An 18,557-nucleotide genomic window follows, 5' to 3' on the forward strand; every position below is an offset into this window, starting at 1 on the left:
AAATGTGGACCGCCTACGCCAATGGTTTTGTAATACGATATTACCTGTATAATTATGTTTTATAATAAAAATATATAAAAACTATTGACTTTTAATTAAAACTCCTTATTTACTCATCAATTTTTATATTACGTGTCAAATCCTCTATTTACAATTTTTTTAAAAATAATTTTTAAAATTAAGATAAATACAGGTATTAAAATTAAACATGTCAATGCGAATATATTATTAATTTCATTTTTCATGTTTTCGCTGGTGGTGTTATCGTCCATGGTTGAATATGTCCTAGTGGATATGTTCTATCGCTAATATGTAGGTTCTCTAATTTTTTGATAATTTTTCTTAAATCCTGATATACTTTAATATCTTTCTGTAACTCAATGAGTTTATCTTGAAACTGTTCAACTTTATGTCTGTACTCACTTAAAGACATGACGCTACTAACAAATTTGTTTTGGTAAAGATACATATCTAATGCCTTTATGATATGATGTTTAATTTTTCTATTACACCATCGCTTAAACATAAATTAAGTTACGGTCGTAGATAAAATATAGTATGTAACTCGTAAAGCTTAGATTTCTGCACGTGACTGGTTTAAATAACATATTATTTTATGGTCGTAGATAAAATATAGTATGCAGCTCGTAACGGTTAGTTTATGGATTAAATAACATATTCGATACTCCCCACACCTTTAACATATGACAATCTCCAATCAGACCAATGCAGATGTAATGTCATCGTCGCTTAAACATACTAAATTATCGGTAGTAGATAAAATATAGTATGTAACACGTAGAGCTTAGATTTCTGCACGTGACTGGCTTAAATACCATATTATGTAAAAGAAGAAGAATAGACAGTTGACAAAAAGAAGAAGAGCGTGGCGACTAGCACAGAACGGAAAATTGTTTTATTTTTAATTTATTTACTATTTTAATTTAAAAATAGCGTCATCTAGCGGCTAAAAGCTAAACTATGGTAGATTTCTTTGACGTAATGTCAAGGAAAATTGGATCAAAAATGGCGAATTTAAATAAAAATACTGAAATGGAGTAAAAATGGTGAATTGGAATAAATATGGCGAATTGGTGGCGCCATCTAGCGAATAATAGGTAAACTATGGTAGATTCCTTTGACGTAATGTCAAGGAAAATTGGAATAAAAATACTGAAATGGAAAAATACTGAAATGGAAAAATACTGAAATGGAATAAAAATGGCGGATTGGTGGCGCCATCTAGTGGAAAATAACTACACTATTCCATCGCTGTGACGTCAGCATCTATCTCACTCTTACTCATTGGAAAGGTACTTCTCTCTCTAACACATTGATTTCCCTATCCTGATAGTCATGCCCGCTTTGGTTATCTACTTAGTATATTACTTTATGAGGCGGAGAAGCATGACTTTTCTTGACGCGCCCGATATTACGCGCCGAACGAAATGAGGCGCGTAATAGAGGGCAAGTCAAGAAAAGTCGCTTCTTTGCCGAATAAAGTATACTATTTTTTCTTCAAACGTAGCAATTTTCAACCATAAATAGTACAATTCATACGCTATTTTTACTCGAAATTAACTGTGACAACTATCAAAGTCGTCTAGATGTTAGAAATTAAAATAATTAAGTCGTCGGTGGGATAAACCCTCATGATTCGCCAACATCGGGAATGATTGCTGAAAGTTGTGCTCGACCATCAGTGTCATCAACAATTACCAATGCGTATCAAGAGTCGGGAACATTTTTGCACGGTTTCAATTTTGAAAATGCCTCATTAACTAATTGTACTTTTAATATTACTATAAATAAAAATGATGTTTAATTGTTGTTAATGACATTTGTATTGTTGCTTTGTGACATGTTTCATATTGTTGCCATGACAACATTTTTCCCTCCGCCGTAAAGAAATGGGAAAAAAACTGCTGCCGGCGGAGACATCAAACTTTGACAGGATCAAGTTAGATAAGTAATGTCATCATTATTTGACGTTTGAAGAAAAAATATATTTTAAATAAAATAAAGTACATATATTCTTCTTTTTCTTTTTCAATTAATTTAATTCAAAAAAAGTTTTTGACACCCTGTATAAATAATTATGATAATAATAAAAATAAAAATGTATTCCATTTTTATTCAGTTGCAATGCGAAGCCAAAACCGTCTTAATTTTTACTTAGATTAGAGAGTGCAGCCAGCACTCATATCGACGGTTTCACCCCTTGTTAGAGTTTTTCAACCTAATACAAATATTTGTAAAATATTTTTAAAAGATTTTTAATTGAAAAATTTATTAGTCTATTTCCCTGGTGACACCTCCAAGGCTTCTACAATATGCAAGCCAAATGGATGCTGAGTGAAGACAAAAGGGAAGGAATTTTACACTATGCAATTCACAACCCCGTCTGCAACTTGGTAAAGTTCCAACAGAAAATGGACCTAGTTACTCTATAGGAGTAATACTAATATAAAAATAAAAATGTATACCATTTTTATTCAGTTGCAATGCTAAGCAAAAACCGTCTTATTTTTTACTTAGATTAGAGAGTGCAGCCAGCACTCTTATCGACGATTTCACATCTTGTTAGAGGCTCTTCAGAGAATGCATAGGCTGCTTTCTCTAATCGTGGTAAAAATGTTTCGACATATTAGTCCCCCATTGCAACTGATGTGAAGGTAGTAGGTGCATAGCGGCATCTGCTAAATGAAAGACTAAGTTTTTCAACCTAATAAAAATATTAAATGAAAGACTAAGTTTTTAAACCTAATAGCTACCTACCTTCACGTCAGTTGCAATGGGGGACTAATATGTCGAAAAATGTTTACCAGGATTAGAGAAAGCAGCCTATACATTCTCTGAAGAGCCTCTAATAAGAGGTGAAGTCGTTAATAATAGTGCTGGCTGCACTCTCTAATCTAAGTAAAAATTAAGACGGTTTTGGCTTTGCATTGCAACTGAATAAAAATGGTATACATTTTTATTTTTATATTAGTATTACTCCTATAGAGTAACTAGGTCCATTTTCCGTTGGAACTTTACCAAGCTGCAGACGGGGGTTGTGAATTGCATAATGTAAAATTCCTTCCCTTTTGTCTTCACTGCAGCATCCATTTGGCTTGCATATTGTAGAAGCCTTGGAGGTGTCACCAGGGAAATGGACTAATAAATTTTTCAATTAAAAATCTTTTAAAAATATTTTACAAATATTTTTATTAGGTTGAAAAACTTAGTCTTTCATTTAGCAGATGCCGCTACGCACCTACTACCTTCACGTCAGTTGCAATGGGGGAATAATATGTCGAAAAATTTTTGACCAGGATTAGAGAAAGCAGCCTATGCATTCTCTGAAGAGGCTCTAACAAGAGGTGAAATCGTCGATAAGAGTGCTGGCTGCACTCTCTAATCTAAGTAAAAATTTGGACGGTTTTGGCTTCGCATTGCAACTGAATAAAAATGGTATACATTTTTATTTTTATATTAGTATTACTCCTATAGAATAACTAGGTCCATTTTCCGTTGGAAATTTACCAAGCTGCAGAAGGGGTTGTGAGTTGCATAGTGTAGAATTCCTTCCCTTTTGTCTTCACTGCAGCATCCATTTGGCTTGCATATTGTAGAAGCCTTGGAGGTGTCACCAGGGAAATGGACTAATAAGTTTTTTAATTAAAAATCTTTTAAAAATATTTTACAAATATTTTTATTAGGTTGAAAAACTTAGTCTTTAATTATGATAATTTTTATATTACTAAATAGAGAATTGAATACCCTTTCAAATGAGCTACCACACGACCCCTATCCCCTATTTATAAATAAGGTGTTGGGGACGTGGAAGGGAGGGGGCTTGACAAATGACAGATGTATGTATCGTAAAAATGTGTCCCCCTTAGAAAAAAATCGACCTCTTTCGGCATTTCCTTGAAATCTAATAAGTACTGCCAAATATCTAGGTGGACTCTCTTCTTTGGCCCACCCTGTAAGTACATTTCGCGTCATATAAAACTGGTACACTTTTTTTTCCCAATGTAAACCTGTGTTCAGACTTACAATTATTGTTCGTGAATCACTTCGTTGTTGCCATCACAGATAACGGAATTGCACTAAATCTAAATACAAAAAAATAACGTTTAAAATGTATATTTCGAATTGTAATACATATATTTAAATTACACACTTGTTCACTGTAAAGGATATCCATTTTGTATTAATTTCAAATTAAATTTTTAATTTTTCCAGTGTGTTTTATTTATTCTACACAACTTAATGCAGTTTTGTCCTACAATTTACGAGAAACCAAACACACCTCTCGATTTGACATTAAACATAATAATTTAAAGTCATGTCAAGATTTATTATCTATCAATATTTTTGAATTGAAATATTTTCATAAATTATAATAAAACACGAATCAATGTATGGATTTTTAATTGAGATGACGGAAAATTACAATTGTTTTAGTTTTTAGTATATTAAAAAATGCGGTCCTGTCGCACAGCCCCGTTTTTACCTAGTTGGATATAATATTTTCGTTGAACTGACAACGTTGCCCTAGAAATTGGAATGACACTTGTGACAAGATCAACTTACACAACTTGAAAAACACGATTATAGGTTGTAAGAGTTGTACCACTTTTTTTTGACGCGAAGTGTACATATTAAAAGTATCTAATAATTCCCATTCAGCTGCCTTTTTCGAATCAAGAAGAAAACGTGTGTATTTATACTACTTTAAAGTGGCTTTTGTCTTTTAAAATAAACTAGTAAGTTATTCGATTTTATTTCTTTTTTTTTTATTTAGCTAATGCCTCGACAACTAATGGCCATTGGCATGGTAGGTACGGTGAATTTTTGCGGTTATGTACCTAGTGTCATGTGTAGTGTATGTGTTGAGTAAGTGTCTTGTTACTTTGCAAAGTCGACGTCATTTTCTTTGCAAAGAGACGCTAATTGTATCCGAACGTCTGCGGTCCCTCCGGTGAGTACGGATCCCACAAGGACAGAAACCATTTTCATTTCTTAATTTATAATAAACGAAAAATCTCTGACCCTGGTGAGATTCGAACTCACGACCATTCTGATTTTTCGATTCAAAGGTAGGCGCTCTTACCACTGAGCCACAGAGGGGGTGATTTTATTTCAATTGGTTATTAGAAGCATTTTTACAAAAGTAACAAAGAGAAGACAATATGCAGAAATAATACCGCAAGTCCAAAATCCTTCTGTAAATGAGTCACTTTTTTAAATTTTATTATTTACATAATATAACACTATTTATTTAATTTTGACTCAAATATTACATAAATAAAATTACTAATTTCCAGATACCTACCACTGTGATGAGAGCAACAATGAAGAATATGATTGCATATTTGACTGTCCACTGAAATGTGATACACTTTATGAAAGATGTGTAACGACTTCTTGTTTATTCTGTCAACCAGGCTGTTACTGCAAGAAGGGATACGCTAGGCGCAACGACGGATGCTGTATACCAGCCTGTGAATGTTTCCCCTAATTTAAAGAACTTTTTCGGATTTAAATAAATGTTAGTAATAAAAATATCTTCTTTTTTATTAAGAGTGTAGGCGCAAAAATTTTATGGCTATCCCTACTTATTCTTTCCTTACACGGCAAATTACGTGTAGTAAAATTCTCACTGGTATGAGGATTAGTTGACAATGACATTGTCATCATTAACTTGGAGATGGCTTTTGAATGTTCGGACATCTTGGATATTAGCGCACCCTAATATGTCTGTGTAGATATTGGCATTGGATCCGACCGTCACATGTAACGCCGTTGCCGTATCCTCTATTTTTTCATACTATCACGTTACAATTTTTTGTGATATTATATTTGTGTGTGAAATGTATCATTTTTATGTATTTTAGGTATGTTCTAATATGTTATGTATATATAGGTTTTTACTTGATTATTTTAAATCATTGTGACGTTTAACTTGCTAGAAACCTTGTAATATTGTGTAATGTGTTAAAAGTAAGTAGTTTTGAAACACCAATTAAGTAAAGTTTATTATGTTGTTGTTTTCACCAATTTTGAAAAAATGTGAAAACATTGAATTGTTCACGTCCGTCTGTCCGTCCGTCCGTCTTGTCTGTCTGTTTGCAAACTCATCTCCTCCGTCATTATACCAGGTAGAATGATAAATGAGGTGTCAACCTGCTATAGTGACGGAGGAGTTATATTCGCGGTCAGACAGACAGACGGACAGACAACCTAGGTCTAAATTTCTCACCTTTAGTACTATCCTTGGATTAAAAGCTTTAACTTGACACCTCATTTGTCATTATACCTAGTATAATGACGGAGAAGTAAACGTTATTATTCTATTATTCTTGTAGGTACATTTAACATTGATTGAAATTATGAAAGAAATATATAGAAAACAGCATGGCAACACTGTGACGCACAAACATAAAAATTCAGCCGCATTCAGCTGTGCGTTACATAGGGTGCTTTAATATCCAAGATGTCCGAATGTTCTTGGATATCCAATACTTGTTTAATCGCCTAAATTATTAATTAAGTTACTAAACATGGTTATTTTTTAGCTAACTATGTATTCAGTGATTACAATAATTTATATACCTACTATACAATAAAAACTAATACTGGAGAAAAGAGAAAAAGTTATTTTTTTATTAATATATTGTTACTATGGAACGCTTAGATAAATTTGGAGAACATCTTTGACAACAAAATAGTTGGATCACAGAATATAATATCCTGATGTATTCTCTTCTTGGATCCTCCATAAATAATAAACAATAAATAACTTTTGTATTTATTTCATGTCTTAGATCAAATATATGAAATACACTATCAATATTATTTAATAATCAACTCAAAATCATAGACTTATATATTTAGTTCAGAGAAATAAGGAAAAAAACTTCAATATGGCGTTCGCTGAATATGTCTATCCTTATTGGTTGCTTAGAAAATTGCAAAATAAATAATAAATTTTGAGTTTTTATAAATATTCATAACTTATGCAAAAATTAACTTCTTCTTTTTCTTAAGGTGCCGAGACCGCTTGTCGATCGTTGGCTCTCATGTTGCCCAGTATATTAACAATCACTGTCTTATTTACAGCCGCACGAAATAGTTCAGTGCTAGTTTTCCCAAACCATTGGCGTAGGTTTTTAAGCCAAGTAGTTGTACGGCGGCCCACACTTCTTTTCCCATTATTTTACCTTGCATGACAAAGTGAAGCATGTCATATTTTTCTGGGTGACGCGTTATATGATCAAAGTATTCCAATTTTCGCCTTTTAACAGTGTTCACTACTTCGCAACTTTTATTCAAACGTAGCAAAACCCTTTCGTTTTTGACTCTTTCTACCCAACTGATCTTCAGAATACGGCGGTAGGCCCACATCTCAAATGCTTCTAGGTTTTTTAAAAGCAATTCTGTCAGGGTCCATGCTTGAACCCCGTAAAGTAGTACTGGGAATATACAACATCGAACCATTCGAACCAAAATTAACTTAGAACCTTCTTATTACACGGAATGCTGAGACTTCTGGTGCTTAAATCATACCATAAATTTTAAAGCAGTTGGTCAAATAGTTTAAAAATTATTTAATTTGTTTATCCCAAATTAATTTTTTTTAACAACACTATATAAGTCAAAAATGAGGAAGTTACAGTAATACTTTTGAGAGTTTATGAAAGAGGAAGATTTGCACTATTAATTTAATTAAAAAAACGACAAAAAATAATTCAAAATATTGCAAAATTATTTTGCAAGTACATGTGAATTAAAAAAGGGGGGCTAACTTCGTCCCTAATTGTCCTAGGACAATTGCTTTTATTTTTAAATGTGTATAAAAATTCAGTCTTTCTAAATATGAAAATATAATTTTTCTACGGGTAACGGTCAAAAAGTTATACTAATTGTTTATAAGTAAGCAAAAAATCGACATGTTTTTGCAAAATAATCTTTCACTGTTTAAAATTATTTTTGTTATTTTTTTTTTAATTAAGTTAATACAGTAAAACCTCGATATAACGGACTAATTGGGGCGACGTGATGTCCGTTAAAGCTGAAGTCCGTTATACAAAAACAGGTTTAAAATCAATAATTAAACAATTTTTTTAATATATTAAGGTACTGTATTTAGATACAGTGTACAAATGTGTAAGTTAAAAAAAGAATAAAGTTTTGTTCGCTACTTTTTTACTTTTCTACTTCATCTAAAAACTTTCTGCAATATACTCATTTGGTTGACAAAATTATTCACTGATTCATGGGTTGAATAAGCGATATACATACATACATATTGGCAAAACATACAATTAAAGTTGCAATCTTCTGAATTTAGAATACTTTCATGGGGATTAGCAGGAGTTTTCTCTAAAATCAATAAACATTTCACCTCTTTAGACGGTATTACCAGTTTCTTCTCTTGAAATTTTCTCACTGCATGTACAAATCCTTTCAAAACCAATTTTTGAAAATACCTCTGACGAACCATGCAACATTAGAGCTATAATATGAAACGGCAAGATGATGACTTTTGATCATTATATTTTTGACAAAACTAGTTTTACGAGATTTACCAAATATCAATCCATGCGATCCATCGTCGTTAACACAAAGCAGTGCCAGAGATCATGTCCTTGTTGTTTTTCGTTCTAGAATTCGATTTTTCATATTTTTTTGCATTCAAATTTTTTTATATTTGATCTGATTTTTTGTCCGTTATATCCGAAGTCCGTTAAATAGAGGTCCGTTCTATCGAGGATTTACTGTAGTATAAATGTTCTTCTTTCATAAACTGTCAGAAGTGTTACTGTAACCTCATAATTTTCTGACTTATAGTGTTGCAAAAAAATGAATTTGGGAAAAACAAATTAAATAACTTTTAAACTATTTGACCAATTGCTTTGAAAATTAAAATATAATCTAAGCACAAGAATTCTCAGCATTCCGTGTAATAAGAAGGTTCTAACTTAATTTTTACAAAAGTTATGAACATTTATAAAATCTCAAAATTTATGATTTATTTTGCAATTTTCTAAGCAACAAAAAAGGATAGACATATTCAGCGAACGCCATATTGAAGCTATTTATATAATTTATGAGTTTCTTATTCTTTAGAGTGCTTTACTTTTTAGTAACAGACGAAAAAAGCAAAAATTTACCATTGTTTGATCTTCATTTGTTTATAACTATGTATATCATCAAAATCGGCTGCAGGAAACATAAATATTATTAATACAGATGTCCATACTACTCAAAAAATTTGGTTTTGGCCTGGAGGGCGATGTGTCACGAGAAAAATCTTATTGCTCTGGACTAATTTTATTATCATAGACAGACTGTCATTCAGAGCAAAGTGACGACTCCACCTTTTTTATTTGACTTAGGCTAAGGCCACACGGGCGATAATTTACGGCGCCGTAAGAGCAGTAAACCTGAAGATGCATTAATTGACTAACTCCTATTTCATCTACAATTGGTGGAGTAGTTAGTTAACCAATGCCTCGTCAGGTTTATATTGCGCTCTTAGGGCGCCGTAAATTATCGCCCGTATGGCCTTAGCCTTAGTGCTGTTTCACTCTTACGCATAGTAAAGCTGCGACAGTTAGTAGTCCTCCCCTTCCGTGCCTATACTCACACTTAATATAATTTTAGTTTCTCGATACAATGTGCTAGAAAGAGATACCGCAAACCAGTCCAAGAGATCTTGGATATAGAAATAACACTATATTAAAAAAAGGTATTGCGGAAGGAAAACGATGCATTGATATTTTGGTGGATGGGGGTTAAATATACTTCTAATTTTTTCTTAAAATATATTAGTGATCAATTTTGTTTGCAACATATCCCGCTAAGTTTTAATGAAATGGACCTTTAATATAGCTAATTTTAAAGGTCTTTTTAAGCACTACAAAAATTATTAGTAGAATTATACACCTAAAATCGACCGTTTCTCTGTTATTTCAAGTTGAATACACCAATTTGATAATGTACCAAAAAAAAACTATTTTCACTTGCCATATCTCTTTTTGTATTATAACTAGAAGATTTATGACGGCACGTGTCTCTTTGTTTTTTTATAACCTACAAAAATGTTTAATATAGTTTTTTTAGTTAGATGCATAGTTTTTAAGGCATTCGCAAAAAACCGTTCGAAAAGGTATAATGTTTCAATGAAAATGGGCAATTTTTAACCACGAATATCTGAAAAAGTTCGGTCAGGCCAGTTGTACATGCTATGGCATGCTGGACGAGCCATACAGTCTGTAGTCACTACCCCGATGTATGAGCGGGAACACAATATGCATAAATACTCATACGCTCATGAGTCGCACCTGGCGAGTCAAGAGGGCCTTCACATTTCACTCTTCTTCAACTGGTCTTAAGTGAAATGTTCTTTGATCTATCCTATCAGTCTCCCATGGCTAACTCTTGTTTTCTTCCGACCCCGAATGGCTATTAGGTTTCCGAGGGCAGACGGGTCACTATTTTATTCACACTATCTATTCTTTCCTCTTAAACTCGCCAACACGCATGGCAAGCGCGGCGTCTTAAATTGCCATTTTCCCTCGAAAAATGAAATGTCAGATAATAAAGGAAGATTACCCCAGGTGAGTAGGGTTCAAAACCCAGAGTCTCACACTGATCTATCAGTCTGTCCCACGGATTCTGGGGGGGACAAAGTTCTGACACAACCTGAGAAAAACACAAAGCGATTTACGATGAAAGTTGCAACGCTTAACGTTAGATCCCTGATGTCGGAAGACAGATTACTGGAATTAGAAAACGAACTACAGAATATTAAATGGGACGTAGTCGGACTCAGTGAGGTAAGAAGACGAGGAGAGTCTCTCGAAACACTAAACTCTGGTCACCTACTTTATTATATGGGAAGTGAACACATCTCTGTAGGAGGAGTAGGCATCATAATACACAAGAAACTCTCCAAAAATGTGGTGTTAGTAAAAGCAATATCTGAGAGAGTATTTTATATAAATATACAGTTAAATAAAAAATGTACTGTTAAGTTCATACAAGGCTATGCACCAACATCAACCCATCGTGACGAAGAGGTAGAACAATTTTACGAAGATATATTAGAGGCCATAAGAGAGAATAATGCCCACTACACTGTCATGGGTGGTGATTTCAACGCAAAAAAGGGAACACAGTTAGATGCATCGGAAATATCTCTGGGAAATTTCGGAAGTCCGGGTAGAAATGAGAGAGGTGAAATGCTTTTGTCATTTCTACTAGAGAATAATCTTTATCAAATGAATAGCTTTTTCTACAAAAAGCTACACAGACGCTGGACATGGAGGAGCCCAGACGGCAATACCCGCAACGAAATAGATTACTTTATTAAAGATAAAAAATATATATTTAAAGATGTGAACGTTCTTAATAGATTCTCGACAAACACTGACCATAGGATGGTTAGAGCTACCATTGAGATACCAACTCATTTAGATAGAAGCCATATATTAAAAAAGAAATACTTTCACTGGACACGCCCACAAGACGAAACAACATTTGGAGACTACATTAATAACACTCTTGATCACACCATAATATCAAACGATGTCGATAAGTTGAACAAACAAATAGTTGATACACTTAAACTGGCACAAGCACGTTTTTGCCCAAAGACCAAACGAGATGAAAAGATCACTTTAGAAACACAACACAAAATAACAGAAAGAAGACAGTTAAAAAGTGAAAGGGACATTGATCCACAAACCATTAGGGCACTCAATAAAGACATATCGAAAGCTGTGAGAAGAGATATTAGGAAATTTAAACATGAAAAAATAGTACAGACTATAGAGCAAAACCGGAGCATGAAGGTAATGAGACGAAAAATAACGACAAGTAGAAAAGAAATTTTCCAGCTTAGGGATAAAAATGATGAGATAACAACAGACAGACAGAAAATACTAGGAAGAGTCGAAGAGTTCTACAATATATTATACACAAACTAAGTTAACAATGTCATAAATCCAGAAGATACACACAAGATACAAAACCAGGGATCTGAGGATATTCCAGAAATTACTTAAGATGAGATGCAATATGCACTCCAAAAAATGAAAAACAACAAGGCTCCGGGAGATGAGGAAGATGATGGAATAGTTACAGAAGCTATAAAACTTGGCGGAACTTCTCTTCTGAAAAAAATACAAGACCTCTTCAATCTCTGCTTGTATAGTTAAAAAATTCCTATAGCTTGGAATAACTCAATTACAATTCTTATGCATAAAAAGGGTGACAACATGAACCTAGAGAATTACAGGCCAATTTCTCTACTCAATCATTTATACAAACTGTACATCAGAATAATAACCAATCGATTGGAAGCAAAATTTGAGCTGTACCCACCAAAAGAACAGGCTGGTTTTCGCCCCAACTACGGTACAAATGACCACTTACAGTGCATCAAAGTCTTGATTGAAAAATCAATTGAATACAATATACCTCTAGTTCGAACGTTTATAGACTTCCATAAAGCGTTTGATACTATCGAATTACCCGCACTACTTAAGGCATTGGAAGAGTGTCGAATTGATCATAGGTACACCAATATTATAGAAAATATATACAGAAATGCTACAACAACTATAAATCTGCACGGTCCTACCAATAAGATATATATCAGGAGAGGTATTCGACAGGGAGATACTATGCCGCCTAAGTTGTTCATAACTGTACTTGAACATGCTTTGAAATCACTGGAATGGGAAAATAAAGGAATAAATATCGATGGTGAGATGCACAAATCACCAACTTTTGTTATTTGGGTGCAAACTTAAATGAACACTGGGACCAATCGACGGAAATTAAGATAAGGATCGAGAAGGCAAGATCAGCTTTCGTCAAAATGAAAAAAATCTTTAACAGCCACGTTATAAAATTGGAAATAAAAGTTCGTTTACTAAAATGCTACGTATTCTCCGTTATTTTATATGGCGTGGAGTCATGAACCTTAACTGAAGCATCACTGAAAAGACTCGAAGCATTTGAGATGTGGTGCTATAGACGCATGTTGAGGATTTCCTGGATAGACAGAGTTACCAACGAAGAAGTTCTACATAGAATGGGTAAAAGGGCGCGAACTAGTCGTAACCATAAAACGTCGCAAACTGGAATACCTGGGCCATATAATGCGCAATGAACAACGATATGACCTACTTCGGACCATACTTCAAGGTAAAGTGTATGGGAAAAGAGGTCTAGGACGAAGAAGAATATCCTGTCTGCATAACCTGCGAAAATGGTTTAACTTAACCACTACCGGACTTTTCAGGGCAGCAGTCAACAAAGTCAAAATAGCCATGTTAGTGTCCAACATCCGTAACGGATAGGCACCATAAGAAAAAGAAGAGATGCTCAGTCATCTACGATTCGCAGATGATATTGTTCTGATTTCAGATGACCTAAAAACTGCCAATGATATGTTGAATGAACTCCGCGATGCAGCACGTAAAGTAGGTCTAAATATTAATTACCAAAAGACCAGAATGATGACGAATTTAGTTCCGAGCCATCCTTTAAAGGTAGAAGACGTTGAAATTGAAGTTGTTGACAGCTACATGTACCTTGGACATACGGTAAAAATTAGCAGGGACAATCAAACTGCTGAGCTGCTAAGAAGAATAACTCTGGGATGGGCAGCATATGGAAGACTACGTGATATTTTAAAGGTGATATACCTATCAGCTTAAAAAGAAGAGCCTTTAATCAATGTGTCCTGCCTGTTCTTACATATGGCGCAGAGACACTTACCCTAACAAGGACATCTGCACGAAAACTGCATGTGACGCAACGTAGAATGGAAAGATCATTGTTGGGCATAACGTTAAGAGATAGGGTAAGAAACGAAGAAATTCGTAGAAGTGGTGTAGACGACATAATAAAACACATAGCCAAAATTAAATGGAAGTGGGCAGGACACGTCGCTAGAATGAGAGATGATAGGTGGACCAAGAAATCTTGGAATGGAGACCGAGAGCGGATAGACGAAACCCGGGAAGACCACCCACAAGATGGACTGACGACATAAAGAGGATTTGTACCAACTGGATTGCAGCAGCGCAGGATAGATCTGAATGGAAGTTTTTCGAGGAGGTCTATGTTCAGCAGTGGACGACTATGGGCTGATGATGATGATGATGATCTCAAAAAGTATTGAGTTTTCAAAAAAAAATATAGAACAGTTTTTGCTTAGAATTAGGTTCTCTAGCGAATTCCGTAGTAATTTTAACCAAAAAATTTTCCACCCCTAAGAAGGGGTGGAAGCCACCCCCAAGACAAAAGCACACATCGGCATAGGGTAGACTTTGAATTAGGAGATAAGTAGAGGCTAGGCCCAAAATTTCATTAAAATCCATGCAGTAGGATATAATTTGGAGGTAATATCCTATTCTTGCTCCCATTGACTGGCGTATATGCTTAAAATATTCCTGAAGTCTGTCAAATATTTAGCAGCCTTGTTTGTCACTGTCTTGTCACCACATTCTGTTCGACTGAGTGCGTTGTATGACAAAGATCGGCGAATCTTTGATTTGGAAAATATCACCACGGCCATTTTTTTCGAATCCTAAAAATCTAATAAATATTTTTGAAAAATTTAAAAGCATAATGCAAGACTAATGTATTACCGAATGCTGAAAGTCCCCTAGAATAAATAAAAAGTTTCTTTTGAATGAGATATTTGAAAGTAAAAATCACACTAAATATTCTCTTTTTTTTTTTCACCTAAAATAAACATTATAGAAGTTTTCAGGCACTTGCGGCCCTTGGTAATAATGTAATCTTTCATTATGCTTTTAAATTTTTCAAAAATGCTTATTAGTTTTCTCAGGCCTCGAGAAAAATGAATGCATATAAATAGCATTGGAGCCGAAAGTTTGAGCCTGTCCCCTTAAATACGTAGTGGCAAAAACGTTTTATTTAGAGAGTGTGTTTAAAACACGTACGATTTATATTCAAACGGGAATGTTTTACTTGATTTATTAGAGGCTCCAAAGCGAAATAACACATGTTTATATTTACATATTATATAGGGGAGTGCAATTAGAACGAAAATATGCATTGTTTCGGAAAAATTCAAACAAGCTTATATTTTTCTAAAACTTTTTTTGTTAGTTTATATACATGTTAAAGTAAAAAGTTCTACTCGCATATTTGGCCGCTAATTGTTTATTAATTGTTTAACCAATAACAATTATTTTGTATAAATAATTTTAAAAATATCGTTAAATTCATCATTTTACATTGATCAAATACGTTTCTATTTTGTTTTTGATTATGCTGAATCCGAATATGGCATTGCAATTTGAAAATTCTTATACAGAAGCTCTTATACAGTGTGCCTGCGTAGCTAGGAACCACATGGAAAACTTTTTATTGTCAATTTTACAAAAAAAGTTATTCTTACTAAAATGCTATGGATAGTCAAAAATCTAAAACTCAACCATCAAATATCAAATTTTATCAATTTTATACGAATTATGCCAAAAAAATGATTTCGTTAAAGAGTAAAGTATCTTTATAATCCAGAATATCAGAAAATGTTATTATGAAAAGTTGTTTGAAATTATAAACTATGTCTAAATATACAATTACATCATTCTAATCGAAAAAAAAAATTTAAATTTTTTTCTCAAATTACGGATACTCATCATCATTTTATTACAATTATGAAAACTATTTTATTATCACTTTTACGAAAAAAAGTTATTCTTCATAAAATACTCTCCCTGGTCTAAAATCTAAGATACAACTATCAGATATCAAACTTTTTTAATTTTATACGAGGTATATAAAAAATATGAATTTTTTTAAGAGTTAAGTGCCTTTATTATTCACAATATTTTAATTAGAAGGATGTAATTGAACACTAAAACAAATTTTTTAATTCCAAACAACTTTTCTTAATAACAATATTCGATATTGTGAAATGTAAAGGTACTTTACTCTTGAGTGAAATTCATATTTTTTGACATATCTCGTATAACATTAATTAAATTTGATTTGATGATTGAATCGTAGATTATACGATGCAGAGTATTTTATAAAGAATAACTTTTTTATACATACTGTATACATACTGTATAAGAGCTAAAAAAAATTTTTTTGCTGAACATTTATTATTCTTGAAGCTTATTATTAAATGTATTTTAGGCAAGTTTTACAGAAAAAAGTTTTGATCACTTTGTATAAATATTTTTTTAGCTGGTAATTTTCGGCTTTTGTATTACATTTTTGCTATCTTTCTTAATTTTCTTAAAAATAAATAGTTTATTTCATTTCTATAGTAAAATAGTTCAGTGCATTTTAAAGATTACATCCTAAGCTTTAAAAAAACACTTATAAAACTGTAATAGATCTGTTCAAACTTGAGTAATACCGTCTTAAAGTGGTGGTAGTTCTATAAAACTACGAAGATTTCAAAAATTACATTTTTTGAGACGTCATATCATTTGAATTAAATTTTTGAGATTTTTTTTTGAATGAAACATCATTTAGTAAGATTTTGAAAGGTAAGTTGTGCAAAATTGAGAGTTTTATAAGAAAAATTGTATTAGACACATATTTTTAGATCATTTTTAAACAAAATTCATGTAAGGCTCATTTTCCGCCCACACCTTACTTATGCCCATACATTTTATTTCTTTTTATTATAACCATAAGATAGCCTAATTTTTCTTCTTTCATGTTCAATTTGTAAAGTTTCATTTGATCCATCAGTTAAAAAATTACATTAAAATAACTCAACCGTGCACTTCGCCGTACGTTAGTTTACAGTGCTCCAATGTTTGTAAGAAGGGTGACTTTAGCGTTATAAATAAAAATTATAAAAGATACAGATTTAATTTTAGAGAATTCTTTATATAAGGTTTTTTTTTGTAAAATTTTCTAAATTTTTCAATGGTCAAGTCAGTTTTTTTCTAAAATTTATATTTTCGGAGTTATTTAAAAAAAACATCTAATTTCGTAGTTCATTTGTTTAATAAAAAATGAAGCACCCACCTCTCGAGTAGATTTTTTTGATATTATGATGTTTATTAAACATTTCTTAATGAAATTACAAAAAGTTCTATCTTGTTTGATTTTTTCCGAAGTGAAAATCTATATGCACTCCCCTAATAATATAATAAGGGTTTTTCTAAAAACAGTACAGTAAGATAAAAGAAAATAACCAATGAATTACCACCTAAGAAGTATAAGGAACGAAAGGGCTGCTTCAAAAAAGAAGAAGAAAAATGGATATACATACACAAAAATCCAGACGATTTTTATTAAACGTAAAGAGGAAACAAACCAAACTCGTAAGAAGGAAGGAAGTAAGGAGCTATCGATGTATAGGTTTTTATAGTATTTTTACTACAAAAACGTCATTACGTAGGTCAAAATTTTTGACGTAAGAGAACTGTAAAAACATTAGAATGTGACTTTTCATTATTACCATATATATAATAAACATGGCAATAATGAAAAGTCACATTCTAATGTTTTGACAGTTCTCTTACGTCAAAAATTTTGACCTACGTAATAACGTTTTTGTAGTAAAAATACTATAGAAAGTACTCAATACAAAAAATATGTGTAGTGATAGAACACACACAATGTATTGAGTAAATGAGCAGCCAAATAGTAAGTTGTGAAAGATGCTGTAAAACGATCTTGTAGTCCTCGAGCTACCTGGTGCGGACCTCGTGTCCTGGAGTTTTATGATATTTTCGTTCGAAATCAGTACAAAGTCATTACTCGGGGAGTTTTCGATGTCACTGAACACGAAAATGATATCGACTATGGTCCTCAAGCAATCTAGTGCCCCGCGTGTCCCCGTTTGAACCTTGTCTCCTGAAGTTTTATCTTAATCTGTTATAAGGTTTTTGTCAAAATGTGGTATCAAATCAAGTTTCAAATATGATTTCTAAAATATAAATACAATACATTTTTTATAGTAATCATCACAAAAAGATGATTAACAAATATTTGTATCATTTAAAATTTCATCCTTGTTTTTCTCTCCTTTTCTCTTCGAATAACATTCCAAGCCTTTTCGGTGACGTCTTTGCGCGAATATTCATTCAACGTATAGTTACATACACAGAGAGGGGCTAAATTATGGAATAATTTCATTTTCTCTAAAATGAACGATTTTTAAGAAAAATTCCGAAGCAGGTCGATTTTTATTTTTAAATTACAATTTTTTGGCATACATTTCATACTAGTGACGTCATCCATCTGAGCGTGATGACGTAATCGATTTTTTTTTAATAGGAATAGGGGTCGTGTGGTAGCTCGCTTGAAAGGGTGTTCAATTCTCTATTCAGTGATATAAGCATTAATATATCAATATTTATACAGGATGACCAAAAAAATAATTTTTGAATTAAATTAATTGACGCAAAAAGAAGAATGTATGTAATTTATTTAACTTAAAATACAGTGTACTTCTGTCAGAAAATAGGAAAAAAACTAGTTCACAAATAAACATTTCTTTTCGCTTCAATTAAATCACAAACAACATCCCACTTACCTCT

General features: G+C 32.7%; 1 protein-coding gene across 1 annotated transcript in view; it reads left to right on the plus strand.

The window, feature by feature from the left end:
* LOC114326224 (venom peptide BmKAPI-like) overlaps positions 1-5,556 on the plus strand; it is a 39,348-nt gene extending 33,792 nt beyond the window's left edge. The window contains exon 2 of the mRNA XM_028274522.2: positions 5,319-5,556. Within this exon, the coding sequence (XP_028130323.2) occupies positions 5,319-5,512 (194 nt within the window). The 3' untranslated portion in view covers positions 5,513-5,556. The remainder of the gene's footprint in view (positions 1-5,318) is intronic.
* Positions 5,557-18,557: the final 13,001 nt, after the last annotated feature.

Source organism: Diabrotica virgifera, chromosome 1 (assembly GCF_917563875.1).
Source record: "Diabrotica virgifera virgifera chromosome 1, PGI_DIABVI_V3a".
NCBI lineage: Eukaryota > Metazoa > Arthropoda > Insecta > Coleoptera > Chrysomelidae > Diabrotica > Diabrotica virgifera.